General features: G+C 44.9%; 1 protein-coding gene across 1 annotated transcript in view; it reads right to left on the minus strand.

Annotated features, from left to right (window-relative positions):
- Positions 1 to 18,691, minus strand: part of SPINT2 (serine peptidase inhibitor, Kunitz type 2) — a 28,933-nt gene extending 10,242 nt beyond the window's left edge. Inside the window, 2 exon segments of the mRNA NM_001286963.1 lie at positions 18,279 to 18,356; positions 18,358 to 18,691. Coding sequence (NP_001273892.1) covers positions 18,279 to 18,356; positions 18,358 to 18,385 — 106 coding nt within the window. The 5' untranslated portion in view covers positions 18,386 to 18,691.

Here is an 18,691-nt window from a genome sequence, read left to right on the forward strand (position 1 = left end):
ATGGAGAAGAGCCACACGGGATCCACGTACGACACACAAATGAAAACGACCTCAAGGCGGAGAGGGCCCAACAGCTCCAACAGAAGTGAACAGCCCATCCAATGCCCTGCCAAGCTAGCACCCTGGGAATCACTCGGATGGCTCTGTAGCTTTGCTTCCTGAGCAGTTTCTGGGACAGTCTTTCAAAATAATCCAAGAGAAGACCTACACACTTTAATATATTTTTTTTAATTTTTATTTATTTATGATAGTCACAGAGAGAGAGAGAGAGAGGCAGAGACACAGGCAGAGGGAGAAGCAGGCTCCATGCACCGGGAGCCCGATGTGGGATTCGATCCCGGGTCTCCAGGATCGCGCCCTGGGCCAAAGGCAGGCGCCAAACCGCTGCGCCACCCAGGGATCCCCGTGACCTACACACTTTAAACAGGTGAACTGTATCGCAGGTGAATTACATCTCGATTAATTTTTTTTTAAAGATTTATTTATTTATTCATGAGAGACACAGACTGAGAGAGAGAGGCAGAGACACAGGCAGAGGGAGAAGTAGGCTCCTCGCAGGGAGCCTGATGTGGGACTGGATCTGATCCTCATCACATCCCGGGATCACGACCTGAGACAAAGGCAGGCGCCCAACCGCTGAGCCACCCATGTGTCCCTTACATCTCAATTAAAACAAAAACCGGAGAGAATGCCTAGCAAAGCTGAAGGCAGCTAGGTGGGAACCACCAGACAGCACAGCAGAGAATGTGATGGGTCGGAATGCCTGGGTGGCTCAGTGGCTGAGCGTCTGCCTTCAACTCAGGGCATGATCCCAGGGTCGGGGATCGAGTCCCACATCGGGCTCCCTGCGTGGAGACTGCTTCTCCCTCTGCCTCTCTCTCTGTGTCTCTCATGAATAAATAAATAAAATCTTAAAAGAGAGAGAGAATGTGATGGGGTTAACCACCTCATCAAGGGTGGAAATGTGGTAGGTTTCCCTAAGCAAGGGTGTCGGTGCACGCTCTGTGTGGGTAAACGAGGCTGAGGGTACATCAAGAGGGTAAAAACCTACCTAGGGCCAGACAGCAGCTCCCTTGGAGAAGTCACACTGCGAAAACCTGGCCCTCATCTGTCAGCTCAGACACTCACTGATAGCACCCACCCACCCACCCCCAACCCCGCTGACGAGATGCAGGGATGCGCGCGCCTGGAGCACTCAGGAGGACGCTGAGAAAACCACTGCCAAGCAGGTTGGATGTACCCATCAACCAGCACACCACCTCAGAAAGGCTGAGACGGAGCAGGTCACTTGGGAGTCTGAGGAAGGAAAAGTCCGCTGCAGGATTCCCACAAACATCCTGCTCCATCAGGATCTACCGGGCAGGCCAGAGGTGCACAGTAGACAGCCCAGGACACACCTCGGTCAAGATACCATAGTCAAGGTGTGCCTTTGGGACACTTCCTTTCCTGACTGCCACCACTGACGACAGATGCCTCTTTCTGACTGGAACATTCTTCCTGTAGATGTGACTGTCTTTTCACAACAAATCCTGTGGGCCTGAGAGGCCATTATGTCCCAGAGAGCAGCTCTCATCTGCTCTTAACGACCACACATTGACTTCATACTTTACATTTCAGAAAATAGCCTTATTTTTAAGTTCCCTGGATGTAGTAGGAGGGAAGGAGGAAGGGACTTCATTTCTGTTGCAGGGGAATTAGAATTTTTTTTTTTTAAGTAGACTCCACACCAAATGCAGGGCCCAACACAGGGCTTGAACTCACAACCCTGAGATCAAGACCTGAGCTGAGATCAAGAATTGGATGCTTAACTGAGCCACCCAAGCACCCTTAGAAACATTTCTTTATTAGGAGAAGACTTGGACTAAAAACATAGCATGCCTGTAAAGACAGAATGCTGGCAATTGGTGAAGCTGAGTGATGGTCCACATGGGCTCACAGAACTGTATGTACATTTGAAAATTTCTATAATGAAAAGAGAAAAAAGCTTATCTCCTTTTTTACACAAATTTGATTAGAGTAAAAATAAGAACTTCAAGTAGCAGATTAATTGGTTGAACTTAGGTTCCACCAAGATGAAATTTAACTATACCCTGACTGCGTCAAGTCAGAGTCCTTTCTGTGAGTCTGGAAGCTCCCTGTCAAATTAAGAAAATGCTCGTTTTGGTCATATGGTTTTACAAACTAAATTACTTTAAAGCCTCCATGATAGAAATTTTTACTCTCAAGGCTTAAGTGAACTCATGAAAAAGCATTTTGTTATGGTTTGCTTGTTTGCTGTAAAGGAGACACTGTCCTTTCGAATGGACACACAGGCCACACATCTTCCCCTCCACCCCAAAGAGCATCAGTGCACTCTCATTTCTCCAAACGGGCTTGCACAACAAGCCAGAAACACTTTAGTATGTAACATGGCTTCCGTGACTTATCATCTTCCTTAAAGTTTTTGTTTTTGTTTGTTTTTTTTGTTAAATAAGCACTGTTCTTTGATAGATCAAGGTTAAAATAAAAATGAGCCTATATGGGGGCACCTCGCTGGCTCAGTCAGTAGAGCATGTGACTCCTTTTTTTTTTTTTGAGCATGTGACTCCTGATCTTAGGGTTGTGAAGTCAAGCCTCAAGTCTAGTGTAGAGATTACTTAAAAAATAAAATCTTAAAAAAAAAAAAAAAAAAGAACCAAAATGCTGAGCATTACTTATTTCTTGAAACCTTTTCTATTACCTTCACTAAAGCATTATGCTACGCACATTATATGCACTAACAGTCAAAATAAAACTGTGGATCATCTAGTAATATCCCCACTTTACAAAGAAGGATAATTAGGCTTGGGATGGTTAAGCTAACAGGAAGCAGAGCTGAATCTGATTTTACATTGGTCGGATTAGAGCTGGGCCATGACATAACCACCCCTCCCTCAGAGGGACAGAAAGAAAAAGTTAGTATAGTAACAGGCAGTGGGAAAAATATGAAACTAAAGATGCCTAAATGCCAAAACATTCCTCAGGGTGCTTAACACGATCTGAAGGTTCAATAGGCCAGGCCCTTTCCTGGGCCTGTTTACAGTCACGGTCAAAGACAGGGTCACGGACAACACCACACCAACTGCCCAAGGCTGTGAGGAATTTGGACAAATTTTCAGGAAGTTATTCCTTAATAAATAATTCTATTACTACTAAGAGATGACAAAACTATATATTGGCCTTCGAATAGCACTGGGAAACGATCATGAAAAATATGTCTCAGGTCCTATTTGTATGCTCACAAATGCTAGTGCAAAATGAAATACATCTGTAAATTTTCAAAATTCAGAGGAAGAAAAACGGAGAAAAGCTGAGGAGCACCAAACTGGAAATACTTCAGAATACATAAAAATGGAATTCCTTTCTTTAGGAAACAGCAACATTCTCTTGGGAAAGCATCAGGAATGGTTAAAAATCACACTTTATCTGAAATATGAACCTAAATTTACAAACCCCTGGCAGGCATTTTGAACATTAGCTATTATAAAATTGCCAAACAGCCTGGTCTTTGTCATGGAAAACAGGTTCCTCTGGTTCTAAAGTCACTAGAGCTTTGACCAAGACAACAAGCCAATGGCTCACCTTCCCTTCGTGTGCAATCGGATAGAATAACCTGCTGTCACCCACTAACAAGGACATTACAGCAAAGTTAGGCAGGCTCCCAGGCACCACCAATCTGATGTAACTCTACAAGCTTAAGAAGACAGTGCTAATCATTCTCCAAAAAGCCACTACTGCCTTTAAAATTAAGTCATTTAAATAAACTATTTCAAATACTCTGAAATTAAGTCATTTGAAAAATTAAGTCATTTTAATAAACTATTCCAAATATTCTGAAAAGTACAGAAAATACCTTAACACAAGTGTATCTACTACTCAGCTTTATCAAATTCCAACCCTTCATATGCCCCTTAATTCTACCTGCTCTCTCCCCCAAACCAACAGCCACCTTGAGAGCTTGTTCTTTTATTTGGATGTGTTTTTAAACATTTTATTTGAGATAGAGAGCATGGGGGTGGGGAGGTGAGGGGGGTGACTTGCAGAGGGAGAAGCAGGCCCCCAGTGAGTAAGGAGCCCAAAGTGAGGTTCGATCCCACAAAGGCAGATGCTTAATCGACTGAGCCACCTAGCCAGCCCTTATTTGTTTTTTACATCCACTCAGAGTAAGCTGACTTCTAAAACAAGTGAAAAGAACTTTCCTAGGAGCCTAGCCCTTGATACACTTTTTACTCCCATGGGTCTAAGCACTGAAGAACCCTGACTTCTTGCCTCATTGTCTGCCTTATAAAAGAAAGCCTAGGATCATCTCACCAGTCTGAAGCCACTCATGAAATGGTCCTTTCCTCCCATCCATTTGTTTTCCTAGAGCAAGCTCAGCAAACTTTTTTTTATGGTGGGCCAAATAGTGAACACAGACAGTACTTGCTTTACAGGATAGTGTGGAAGGCAACAGGAAAAATTTAACTTCCAAGACCTTTAAATTTGTCAAACATTAAAAATCGTGCGTTATATATAGAATGGAAAATGGGATAATTAATATTTACTTAGTACAATGTGGCTAAAACATTAGAAACTTGAGAATTAAGGTGTTTAAATTTCTTTGTAAAAAAAAAATTACCAAGAGTAGCTTGAACAATGCTTGTGATGGTCTTTAGCCATATAACTTCTGATATGGAGCAAGCATTATTTTCAATTCACCCTAGTGAACTGTCATACATCTTTCTAGGTTTGGATCACCTTCCTACATTTTATCCTTTGCACTTTCAATGTTACAATTACTCTGAGAGTTACTTTACTTTTTGCGGAGGTTTTTATCATTACTTCCACTGGGACATCATCCTTTTTGTCACCACTTTCATTGTTTTGTTGATAAATGGACTCTCACTTCGGCTTCTCTGACTGTATATCCAGTCTCCTAACTCAAGGCAGTGTCAACATTCCCGAAGTTAGCGAGTTCTTCATCACTCCACTTACATTCCATTGGAATTGTGCTTCCAGCATTACCATTTTTCACTTTGCTGCACTTTTCATCTTTTTTGGTCAATCCTCTCTATTGATTAACCATTTTTGTAAACTAACACAGGACTATCACTGGGAAACAAGGAGGCAACACAACCACATGCTTCGCTGTGTGTGTGAACTGAGTCACAGACATGCAGTGATGAATCACATAATGATTTGTGACTGAAGAGCTAATAGCTGAAACTTGTACTTTGACCCAAGTACTCAGAGTTTATATACTGTGGTAACTGAAATATGTGCATGTTGAAAACCACACAAACAAGGTCTGCCTTTATTTCAGGCTTTGTGGGTCACCATCTATTCTAACTTTTCAACTGTGTCATTGTAGCACTGAGGCAGCCTTAAGACAAACGTGTAAATGAATGACCACGGCTGTCATTCCAGTAAAACCTTATTTATGGACACTGAAATTTTATTTCATGTAATTTTTACATGTCTTGAAATATTTTTTTCAAACATTAAAAAATGTAAAAAACATACTTAGCTCGCAGGCCATACCCAGGCAGCTACCAACACTTCTTCAGAGTGGTTTTTTTTTTTTTTTTTAAATTTTTATTTATTTATGATAGTCACACAGAGAGAGAGAGAGAGAGAGAGAGAGGCAGAGACACAGGCAGAGGGAGAAGCAGGCTCCATGCACCGGGAGCCCGACGTGGGATTCGATCCCGGGTCTCCAGGATCATGCCCCGGGCCAAAGGCAGGCACTAAACCGCTGCGCCACCCAGGGATCCCTCTTCAGAGTGTTTATAAAAACACTGTGTTCAGATTTTCCACTCCTGTCATTATAGAATTCACCAAGTCTTATATGTGGATCAGAAGTTAGGGCATCCCAGGTGGCTCAGCGATTTAGCACCACCTTCAGCCCCGGGGCCTGATCCTGGAGACCTGGGATCCAGTCCTGGGTCGAGCTCCCTGAATGGAGCCTGCTTCTCCCTCTGCCTGTGTCTCTGCCTCTCTCTCTGCTCTCTCTGTGTCTCTCTTGGATAAATAAATAAAATCTTAAAAAAAAAAAAAGTTATCAAGTAAACTCCTAGGGTTCACATTTCTTATAACAACACTGACCATGCATTCCTCAGGTTTATCCCTTACCAAGAACTCTATAGCACACCCTTCCATCATTAAAAACAGCATTACTCTTTCTATTAAAGCAACTTAGAATTTTTTTTTTTTTGCAACTTAGAATTTTAAGGACAATGGTCAAAGAGAAATTTTGTTAGAATAATCCTCAGACATTTGAAAAATCTTATTTATACATAAAAAAATAAAAGTACCGCTCACTCCTCAGTATCAAAAAGCAAAGAAAGCAGAGTCATTCAATTCAAGTGTTTTGGAGAATGGGGCAATGATTACCACATCCACAAAGGGCTTGGTGTTCATAGACCCATAACAGCTGAAAATTCACCATCAAGACATCTTGTTTGTGCTAGTTAAGTAACTTGTGAGACATGCAGAAAACGGAATACTTGGCGCTGTTCAAAACGGGCAAATGATGTGTGCTGATATAGAAAAATGTCTAAGACCTTGGGGGGGGGGGGAGCAGAATGGTTTACATATTATAATTCCTTTCTAAACTTTTAATTTAGATAAGTGTATGAATGTACCTTTAAGGAAAGGGACTGGAGGAGGGAGACATGCTTTTCCACAGTTTTTCTTTTCCATCTGTATCTTTCAGTACAGGTTGAGTATTCTAATCCTGTAAATGCATTACTTTTGTTTTTTAAGGGTCAGCAGTGTTTTCTTCGATATAGTGGATTATGGTCCCTTCTGTTTAAAATTTTCATTTAAAAAGCTTAAAACGACATGATAAATAAAAATGTGCAGGGACACCTGGGTGGCTCAGCGGTTGAGCATCTGACCTCGGCTCAGGGCAAGATCTTGGAGTCCCGGAATCGAGTCCCACATCCGGCTCCCTGCATGGAGCCTGCTTCTCCCTCTGCTTATGTCTCTGCCTCTGTGTCTCTCATGAATAAATAAAAAAAATATTTTAAAAAAGAGAGATTAAAAATATGCTAAATTCTTCAGTATCCTGAGCAGTACTAAGTACTATACTAAGGGTTTGAATAGCTACTAGGGGGTCACCATAAAGTGCACCCTCTGGATCAAAAATCACACAGAGTAAAATATTTCAATCACATCAGAAATTCAAAGGACTTGTAAGCCAACCTAAGGTACAAGGAAATGACCAAAGGCTCTGGCATAGGGGAGTGACACATACAGAAAAGTCATTTAGCAAAAGCATGCAGGACAGATCCTCATTCTGGTAAAGGGGCCTATGTGTACAGGAATCCCTGGCTGCCTCTTATGAGCCCACTGTCTTACCTAGGGGCTGTTTCCTAACCTTCCTATGCCTATTTCCTCACTCATAACATGGGAACCTAACAATAAAACTGGCAAATATTTAAACTCCATAGTCTTTAATTCAGCAAGCCACATATTTACTGATTTAGAGCTGGCTGGATTAAGAAAAAAAAGTCATGCAGATTTTAGAAGCTTGAAGTATGTAAATTGGAAAAATCTTGAAAGACTCAGGAAGATAAGGCAAAGCTCTGATTATGGATCCAGCATTTGGCAACTTTGTTCAAATAATTGGTCTTTGACCTGGGTCCCTAACACAAGAGCTAAGAGCCTGGGAATCTCTGGAGTGATAATGAGATTATTAGTGGCTGGGCAGCCCCTAGATAGCTTCAGGATGGGGGCTGGATGCCAGAAAGAAAGGAAAGATGAAAAGGTTGGAATTTTCAGTCCCACCCCCATCCTCCAAGAAGGAGAGCGGGATGAGAGTTTGAGTTAGTAACTTCCAAAAAAAAAAAAAAGCCCAACCGAAGGAGTTAAGAAAGACGGGTTGGTGAACACATCATGTACCGGGGGGGATGTCTTACCCCAAACTCCACGAGGACAGAAGCTTCTGTGCTGGGGACCCTCCCAGACTTCAGTCTATATCTTCATCTGGCTGTTCATTGGGATCCTTTATAATACACTGGTAAATGAATCTCCCTGAGTTCTGTGAGCCATTCTAGCAATTATTAAATCCAAGGGGGTTGTAGGAACCCTTGATTTATAATAGGTCAGAAGTACATGTAACAGAGACGCCTGGGTGGCTGGGTGTCTGCCTTTGGCTCAGGGTGTGATCCCGGAGTCCTGGAATCCAGTCCGACTTTGGGCTTCCTGCATGGAGCCTGCTTTTTTCCCTCTGCCTGTGTCTCTGCTTCTGTGTCTCTCATGAATAAATAAATATTAGACATCTAGACTTATGTTGCCTGCTTTGGAATGCACTATTTATTAATCTTGAGGCTGTCCTGACAATGACTTGTCTGAGAAAGGGTACTTGAATTCACTGTTAAGTAATAAAGCAAGGAGATCAGTCAGCTTTTCCTCCATAGGCCCCACTGAGGTAGATTCTGGGGACACGTACAGATGCAGTTCTTTTTTTTTTTTTTTTTTTTTAAAGATTTTATTGATTTATTCATGAGAGACAGAGAGAGAGAGAGGAGAGAGAGGCAGAGACAGGCAGAGGGAGAAGCAGGCTCCATGCAGGGAGCCCGATGTGAGACTCAATCCCAAGTCTCCAGGATCACGCCCTGGGCCAAAGGCAGGCACTAAACCGCTGAGCCACCCAGGAATCCCTACAGATGCATTTCTCAAAAACAACTCAAATGGGAGGGATTTGACACACAGACCAATAACATAAGAAGGCTATGAAGATTAAAGGAGTTTTGTATTCCATTATAAGCCCTTAGAACATGTGGCACAGGGATCCCTGGGTGGCGCAGCGGTTTGGCGCCTGCCTTTGGCCCAGGGCGCGATCCTGGAGACCCTGGATCGAATCCCACGTCGGGCTCCCGGTGCATGGAGCCTGCTTCTCCCTCTGCCTGTGTCTCTGCCTCTCTCTCTCTCTCTCTCTCTCTGTGACTATCATAAATAAAAAATAAATAAATAAAAAATAAATAAATAAAAAAAAAGAACATGTGGCACAAAGTTTTGAATAAACAGTAGATAATATATTTTTATGAGGCCAGACTAATCTAGGGACAGTGAGAATGAAGGTAAAAAGGACGCCACAGTTCACTAGAAAGTCCAACTGAATATGCTGACAGGACACAGGGGATATGGAAAACCACCAAGTACAACCTCAAGTCCAAGCTGATCAAACCAATTCAACCATCACTCCTCCCTTTTTCTGCTGTGTGACCATTTACCAAGCCTAAAATGACACCTTTCCTTATCTTCACCCAGAGTAAGACAATGGCAAACTATCACACAGATCAAAGTTCAGCAACCCCACATTATCCTGAGAATAACAGTCCACAGCCTGAGGAAAATAAGAATATGCTCTGGTAACCCATTCAGACCTTCAAGTATCTTTTCACCAAAGAATGGGAGAATCTTTTAAAAAGTTCTGTATGAAGAGGTCCTGAATATCAGGGAGGTACTCAGAGCTGTTTTTTGTTTTTTTTTTTTTTAAAGATTATTTATTTATTTATTCAAGAGAGACACACACACAGAGAGAGAGAAAGAGGCAAAGACACAGGCAGAGGGAGAAACAGGCTTGAGGCAGGGAGCAAACATGGGACTCCATCCCAGGTCTCCAAGATCAGGCCCTGGGCTGAAGGCGGCGCTAAACCGCTGAGCCACTGGGGCTGCCCACTCATAACTGTTTTAATTCCACTATGCCAAATTCCAAAGTTAACATTCACTTTTTGATCAGCCTTATTTCAAAGTGATCTAGAAATCCACCTATCTGGGATCCCTGGGTGGCGCAGCGGTTTGGCACCTGCCTTTGGCCCAGGGCGCGATCCTGGAGACCCGGGATCGAATCCCATGTCGGGCTCCCGGTGCATGGAGCCTGCTTCTCCCTCCGCCTGTGTCTCTGCCTCTCTCTCTCTGTGTGACTATCATAAATAAATAAAAATTATATTTAAAAAAAAAAAAAGAAATCCACCTATCTGCGTTCCACATACTTGACTGCTTCTGTTTTGAATACAGAAAGCTACAGCTACCCATCTCCTCTAGGTTTGGGTTCTTGGAAGTTGTCATTATTAGGATAAGTAATTCAGAAACTCTAAAATAACCTTTAGGTACTTATGAGGAAAGAATGACAAATGACATTATCCAATGTCAAATCCAATGACTTGCAATGACAAATCCAACTTAAATAAGACTCATAATATTTTGCTTTAGATATAAAACCTTGGCATTTTTAAAAAAGATGTATTTATTCATGAGAGACACAGAGAGAGGCAGAGACATTGAGGAAAAAGCAGGCTTCCCACAGGGAGCCTGATACAGGACTCAATCCTGGTTCCTGTGAGCCGAAGGCAGATGCTCAACTGCTGAGCCACCCAGGTGTCCCAAAACCTTGGCATTTTAGATATAAAATATTTAGATATAAAAGTTCACATTTTATAAGCCACCATCACAATGCAAACCACCACTCCTACCCACGGTCACCTCATATTCATCAAACAGGGCTATAAATTCTACCCTTAGCTAAATTTCTAACTAGAATCACAGTAGCTCATCTGAATAACTTGGAAGGAAACAGTTTCAGTGTCTCTCATGGGACTGCCTGTTAATTTACATTCAGGGATTCTTTTTTTTTTTTTTTTAAGATTTTTATTTATTTGAGAGACAGAGACAGCACAAGTGGGAGGGAGGAGCAGGCTCCCCCACTGAGCAGGCAGCCCAATGCGGGGCTCAATCCCAGAGTCCTGGGATCATGACCTGGGCCATAGGCAGAGACTGAGAGACATTCAGGCACCCCTCATATTTAGGGACTCTTAACCTTTTCTGAATCATGGGCCATTTTCACAAATTGATGAAAGCTAATGAACGTTCTCCCACAAACAGTATTTCTCAAACTTTCATTATCATTCCTCTAAGAGGAACCTTTTAAGATATGTTTTTCTTTTTTTTCCTTAAAGATTTTATTTATTTATTCATGAGAGACAGAGAGAGAGAGAAAGAGAGAGAGAGAGGCAGAGACACAGGCTGAGGGAGATGCAGGCTCCATGCAGGGAGCCCGACATGAAACTTGATCCCGGATCTTCAGGATCAGGCCCTGTGCTGAAGGCGGCACTAAACCACTGAGCCACCAGGGCTGCCCTAGACATGTTTTTCTTAATCATCCCATTAAATTTCGATACCACATACATACTATATATTTATGCAGAGCGGCCTTTTGAAAGGTCACAAACTGGGCACCTAGGTAGCTCAGTCAGTTAAGCATCTGCCTCCAGCTCAGGTCTTGATCTCAGGGTCCTGGGATCGAGTCCCCATGTCCAGGTTTCCTGCTCAGCAGGGAGTCTGCTTCTCCCTCTGCCCCTCCCCCTTCCCCTTGCTCCTGCTTTCTCTCTCAAATAAATAAAATACAACTTAAAAAAGGTCACAAACTATGATAACACCTAATATTTTTTACCTCCTTAAGAGCATGCCCTAGATTCTAAATGACAGACCCAGGGAGAAAGACAAAAAAAATATGACATATGAACTCAAGGACTTCAGAAACCACTGACCCAGGACCCTGCTGGGTGAGAGCCATCTAAAAACATCAGTGTGGGGATCCCTGGGTGGCGCAGCGGTTTAGCGCCTGCCTTTGGCCTGGGGCGTGATCCTGGAGACCCGGGATCGAATCCCACGTCGGGCTCCCGGTGCATGGAGCCTGCTTCTCCCTCTGCCTATGTCTCTGCCTCTCTCTCTGTGTGTGACTATCATAAATAAATAAAAATTAAAAAAAATAAAAATAAAAATAAAAACATCAGTGTGTAAAACAACAGCTAAAATTTTGCCCTCTTTTCTTTTTTTTTTTTTTTTGGCCCTCCTTCTAAAGTGGTTTTCCAATCATGAAAAATGTACTTCAAATAATTCCAAAGTAAATAAACTCTAAAGTTACTGGACTCCTTTGGGATGCCTGGGTGGCTCAGCAGTTCAGTGTCTGCCTTAGGCTCAAGGTGTGATCCCGGAGTCCCAGGATCGAGTCCCATGTCAGGCTCCTTGCATGGAGCCTGCTTCTCCCTCTGCCTGTTTCTGCCTCCCTCTGTCATGAATAAATAAAATCTTTAATAAATAAAGTTCATAAATAAATAAAGTTACTGGACCATGTTCCAGCATTCATTTCCAGTTTTCAAAAAGATGTCAGAAACATTACATGAAATGACATTTGTGACCAGGAATGCAAAAAGACACCCATAATCCTCACGCTAGTGCTTCTGGGGTCCCTGTGAAAACTCCATTAGTCATGTGACCAGTAGGCCACCAAGACTTCCTGGGGTCGATGAAGTCCCCTCAGTGTGACCCCTTCAGGATTCTCTCCCCTCTAACATGAATCTCAAGCTACCTCATCACTTATTTGGCCTCAGCACATGGCATTACCTCAAGACAAGTGTGAGAATTGCAAATGACTCTGGGGATGGAAAAACTGAGAAGTGCATGGAGAGCTGAGTGAAAGAGAAGTTTGCTTTCTCCACCACAGGCTGAGCTCTCAAATGCTGACCAAGGCAAAGGAATGTTTCAGTGGATCTGAAAGTGAGGCCCTCAATTTTAAAGAGTGTCACCATTTGAGCCTCAAAGGCCATATTTTCAGTAGTAAGCACACCAAGCCTTACTTTTCTTAAGGTACTCTTCACCAGATATCTATTCATTGCTCATTTATTTACTGTACTGTTGTCCTTTCATTACAAGGCAGCTGCCAAGGATCAGGAAGTCATTTGTTTTATTCAGTTCTCTGATTCCTGGGCCTAACACTGTACCTGGCACGGGGTAGGTGTTCAATAAATATGTGTTGAATAAATCAGTGAATAAATATTTCAAACTATATGGGAACCAAACTGTTTTGACTGCAAGCAAAATAAGTGCCTCTTCCGTAAAGGGCAGGAATACTAGAAGACACTAGGGGCACCTGGGCAGCTCAGTTGGTTGAGTGTCACATTCTTAGTTTGGTGGTGATCTCATGGGTGGTAGGATGGAGCCCTATAGTGTCTGGGTGGGGGTGGGGCCTCAAGCTCAGCAGAATCTGCCTAAAGATTCTCTCCATCAGCCCCTCCCCCCACTCAGGTGCATGCATGATCTCTCCCAAATAAATAAATCAATCTTAAAAAAAAAAAAAAATACTCGAACATGCTACTTTGGAGAACGCTGAGCTGATCACCAACACCAACTGCACTTTAGTTCTTTGTCCTATCTCTGACCAGTTTATATTATAACCATCTATGGGTGTTAAGAGAAAGGAGTGGTGCTGAAGAACATGCTTACTGGAGAAGTGCTGGAAAGTTTGTCCTAGAGTCAAAGTTCTGGGGGAGACTGTAATCAACCCAAGAGGTTGATGGAAACTGAAGATCACTTGAAAGTGCAGTGGAGGCTCTCAAATGAAGGCTGCTGCACTTTTCTCCAGTGGAAAGTCCCAAGAACAATCAACAAAGAACTATGAGCCCAGTAACCATTAACGCCAATTCTGCTGCCCAAGGTCAGGCATAAAGTTATTGCCAGCAGGAACTACACTTAAACTTCCCAAAGGAATTTCTGAAGTTTTATTCTGAAAAAGAATACACAGTTGACCTTTCTCCTAATGATTTTAATAACATTTTCTTTTCTCTAGCTTATTGTAATACAGTATTTAATACACGTAACATACGAAATATGTGTTAATTAACTGTGTTATTGGTAAGGCTTCTAGTCAACAGTAGGCTATCAAGAGATTAAATTTCAGGGGAATCAAAAGTTACCTGTGAATTTTCAACTGCACAGATGTGCCCCTAATCCCCGCGTTGTTCAAGGGCCAACTGTATTACCTGCCCTTGTACTGAAATTAAAATTACATATATTGTGGCATTCCAAATAATAAGACTTATCCACCCAGGGAAGAAATTAAAAAAAAAAAATCACACACATTTGTGGCCACCTGATAAGGGATTTTCCCTCCCTAACAGCAATGATACACATACCTGTCCCTACACCATACAATTTATAAGGAGCTGTTATGTTTTCTCTACCTCCATTTACTAAATACAGCATATTCTTAAGATGTATGGGGATGGGGGTCACAACTCAAATGCTTAGAGATAAGGTGGGCAGGCCAAGTGCATAAAGACTGAGGGAGAGGGATCCCTGGGTGGCGCAGCGGTTTGGCGCCTGCCTTTGGCCCAGGGCGCGATCCTGGAGACCCGGGATCGGATCCCACATCAGGCTCCCGGTGCATGGAGCCTGCTTCTCCCTCTGCCTGTGTCTCTGCCTCTCTCTCTCTCTCTGTGACTATCATAAATAAATAAAAATTAAAAAAAAAAAAAGACTGAGGGAGAAATAAAAAAAAGAAAAAAAAAAAAAAAAAGACTGAGGGAGAGCAGTATATGTCATTTCCAAAAGTTATGGGTGCTATGTGGGAACACTGCCCTGATGCCACTGACTCACATTTTTCATGCAGAGCCCTAACCAAATTTTTCCATTAAAAAAAAAAGTCTCGGGCAGCCCGGGTGGCTCAGCGGTTTAGCGCCGCCTTCAGTCCAGGGTGTGATCCTGGAGTCCCGGGATCGAGTCCCACGTCTGGCTCCCTGCATGGAGCTTGCTTCTCACTCTGCCTGTGTCTCTGCCTCTCTCTCTGTGTGTCTCTCATGAATAAATATATAAAATCTTAAAAAAAAAAAACCCTCAATTCTAGAAACTGTAAGTCACATAAAGTCTGTTTGAGAGGGCATCCCTGGGTGGCTCAGCGGTTTAGCACCTGCCTTTGGCCCAGGGCGTGATCCTGGGGTCCCGGGATCGAGTCCCACGTCGGACTACCTGCATGGAGCCTGCTCTTCCCTCTGCCTGTGTCACTGCCCCTCTATCTCTGTCTTTCATGAATAAATAAATAAATAAATAAATAAATAAATAAATATTAAAAAAAAAAAAAAAGTCTGTTTGAGGCTTCTTGGGCCAGTTTATACTATGTGTGCTTTCCATGCCAGACTCCCTGAATGCTAGCCAACACCCAGAGCACCATCAGCTTTCCCCCACCCTCCACCTGCAGGGGTCTGGATTCAGGACACCCTTTGTCCAGACCCCACATGTCCACTACATCCCACACCCCTTCCTATCTGCCCTCCAACATCTAGTGCCTGCCCAACATTGTCAGTCTTGAAACCACATAACACTCCTATCATTTGCTTATCACATCAACCCCAGACTCCTGAATTACCCGCCTCATCCCCATACACCCTATTTTGTTCCCATCTCTCTTCCCCCTAACTTCTGGGGCTTGGAACTTAGCAACTACCTTAAACAAAATCTCTCATTTCCTCAGTCTCTTCTCTGAACATTCTTGTCACTTTCTTACTCCTGTTCTCCCCTGAGGACATGCCTTCTCTTGTGCCCTTCCAAAAAGGTAGGTCTCCTTGCTCCTGGTGCTGCTTCTACACCTGCCCTCTCAAAACCCCAGCTATTAATCTCATCATCAAAGTAGATTGTACCCCACCTTGTGCATCATCTCCTAGCCTAATTTCATGACTCATGCTGCCTCTCTCATCGTTCTCAGTGATTTCCATACCCAGGTGGGTGACCCTCGGACCATCCTTGGCCTCTTGGGTTCCTAGATCTCTTCTCCAACATTTTGGTCTTCCCCTCAGCCTCTCCCCCCAGTGGTTATGCCTAGACCTTGTCTCAGTAAGCACAGCCTCTTGGAATCTCAGCTTCATGCATCTCACTCACTGCCCACTGTATCTTGTCTTTCTATTCATTCCCTCCAAAACCTTAACTCCAACAATTCACTGACCCTACACCTTTCCTCTACCCCTCAGCGTCCTCAGTCTTCACACAGATTAAATTCCTTGACCAACCATTATGATCACCTCCTCACACATTCACTACACACCTTCCCACTTCACCATACTCATCTAGTGGCATCTATGCAGTTGCAATGTGGCTGGAGAAACATGTCGCTCTTAGTGGAAGACCTCGCTTCCTGAGAAAAATAAGAGCAATAAGGGGTGAAAAAAATCAAAACTACTTCCCACCTCAAATTCAACTACTGAAAGCTTTCAAACAAACAGAACTTCAGATAAGCAAGGTCATTAGTTCACAAAACCAGGCAAGAATACTTCTGAAAGGTCAGGAGGTCCAGCCAGCTGCAGCAACCAGAAAGGCCATTAGGAAAAGAGAGGGCCTCTGAAGCCAGACAACTGACTTTCTCAATTAGTATCGCGTGACCCAAGGCAAGACCACTGCTCCAGGTTGTTTCAAGAATTAAAAACACATTGGCGCTCAGAGTAAGCAGTTGAGGTTAACCCTAAACTCAGTTTTGATACTGGAAAGTACATCCTAACATAATCACATCATTGGAAAAAACTCCAGAAGAGCTGTCGAGTTCTGGTTTAGACTGTAGGAATGACCACTGCACCCTTGATTCCTTGACCTACAGAGCTGATCCTCTCCCCCACTGACCCCTGACATCCTCATTAGCTCATTTTTCTTCTCTGCCTCAGGTATGGGGAAATTAACAGCCTTCGGAAGCCACCACAGGTGATGACTTGGTGTCTACACATCCTGCTTTCTCTCCACCCCAAATGCCAGCCTATGAAGCCACCTGGCTCCTGCCTACTTCTCCCCCCTCACATCCTCCTCCAATTCTCTCCCCACCCTGACTCCTGCTCCAGTGTGATGGTTGTCTTTTCCTTTTTTTTTTTTTTTTTTAAGATTTTATTTGTTTATTCATGAGAGAAAGAGGCAGAGACACAAGCAGGGAGAGAAGCAGGCTCTGATGTCGGACTCCATCCCGGAACTCCGGGATACCGCCCTGAGTCAAAGGCAGATTTTCAACCTCCTGAGCCACCCAGGCGTCTGTCTTTTCCTTGAACACCATCAGGCTTGCTCCAACCTCGAAGCCTTTTTACTCCATTACCTCCAACTGGACTCTCACCCACCAGGTCTTTGTGTGCCTGCTGCCTCCTGGTTCTTGTTAGGGCTCAAGAGGTCACCCTCCTCAGAGACCTCTCTTGACCACCTGGGCTAAAGCCGCCCCATCATCTTACATCACATTGTTTGTGGACTTCACCCTGTTCATTTACTTCTTAGTAATTTAATCCTGTGGGGACTGCTTCTTATCTTAATGTTTACTCACTGTCTCTGTCTCTCCCACTAGAATATAAGCTCTTTAAGCACAGGGACCTGGCTTGTCTGAGTCACAGCTGTTATCACCGGTGCCAGGACCATCCCTGACACATAACAGGGACTCAATACGTTTTGCTGAATCAATGAATTCCTCTTTGAAAAGAGGGTTTTATTTCTTTCTTTCTTTCTTTTTTTTTTTTCAAAGCCTGACTGTGCTTGTCCAAAGCAGTTGAGGTTAGAACATTTATTCAAAAAGGCCTTCCCAGGCCAAACTTCACATAGAATGTAGAGAGCCTTATATTCTCCACCAACCTGTAAGGATCAGTTCCATGAACCCAACCCCTGCTTCTCAATGCCAATACTCTTCTTATACCAAGGGGTCCCCATTTTTTTTTTTTTTTTAAGATTTTACCTATTTATTCATGAGAGACACAGAGAGGCGCAGAGACACAGGCAGACGGAGAAGCAGGCTCCATGCAGGGTGCTGGGACTGATGCGGGACTCGATCCCACGACCCCAGGATCACACCCTGGGCCAAAGGCAGACGCTCAACCACTGAGCCACCCAGGTGCCCCAGGGGCCCTCACTCTTGCACCTTGGCAAAGTTTCTCCCCTCCAATGCTTTTGTTCTTCTCCCTTTGGATTTCACCGAGAAACACCTTTCCATTTGGAGGCGCTCTACCGCAACTGAACCAGATAAGATCTCTCGGGAGGCTGTGGTCCAACTTCCAAAGAGGTGGGCGTGGGGGCTTCTTCCCAGAAGCTAGAGCTGCCTCAGCGTCACCTGATCCAACCCCCACCCTCTCAGGCCTGGCCTCCCAGGGCCCTCCGGGGCAGCAGGAGGCTGCAGTTCGGTCGGGCCTCTCCCCCACTTCCTGCCACAGGAAGGGCCAAAGCCACTCCTCTTCGGTCAATAATCCGAAGTCTCCTCCCTTACCCGCAGGAAACTTTCCTGCCCCTGGCTCGGCCGCCCGTCCTCATTCCCGGGGGCCCCCAAACCTCTTCCCCAGGCTCCACCTCCAGAGCCCGCCCCGCCACACCCCCTGAGCTTCCCCGGGCCGCCCACCCGCCCGGTTCAGCCGCGGCCCGAGGCCCCCCGCGCTCCTACTTCGCCCCCGCCCGGCCTTCCACGCCTCCCCGGGGACCCGCCCCGGGCCGGCCCTCACCGTGGACGCCACGTTCTCCGTCGGCCGCCTCAGCCCGGAAGAGCAGCAGCGAGGCCAGCAGGGCGACGAGCGCCCCGCAACCGCCCCGGCCCACGGAGCTGCGCCATGTCGGGCTCCACCCGGCAGCGCAGGCGAAGCGTCGAGCCGCCGGCCGTTAGGGTCTCGCGATCGGGGGCGGGAAGACCCTTGGCGCGCACGCGCGCTGGAGAGCCTCGCGTTCAGGTGCGGGCGCTCGCGGAGGGGCCGCGCGGTGCGGTGCGGCGCGGGCGCTGCGGCCGGAGTCCTCGGCGGGAGCCCTCGGCGGCCCTTCGGCGGGCGGACGGTCGCCCTCCCACGCCCCGCGCGGCTTCTGTCCGCCCCCGCACTCGCCCCTTGCCCCAGTCGCGACACTCAGCGACCTTCTCACCCTTCGG

This window comes from Canis lupus, chromosome 1, assembly GCF_011100685.1.
Source record: "Canis lupus familiaris isolate Mischka breed German Shepherd chromosome 1, alternate assembly UU_Cfam_GSD_1.0, whole genome shotgun sequence".
In the NCBI taxonomy this organism is placed as follows: domain Eukaryota; kingdom Metazoa; phylum Chordata; class Mammalia; order Carnivora; family Canidae; genus Canis; species Canis lupus.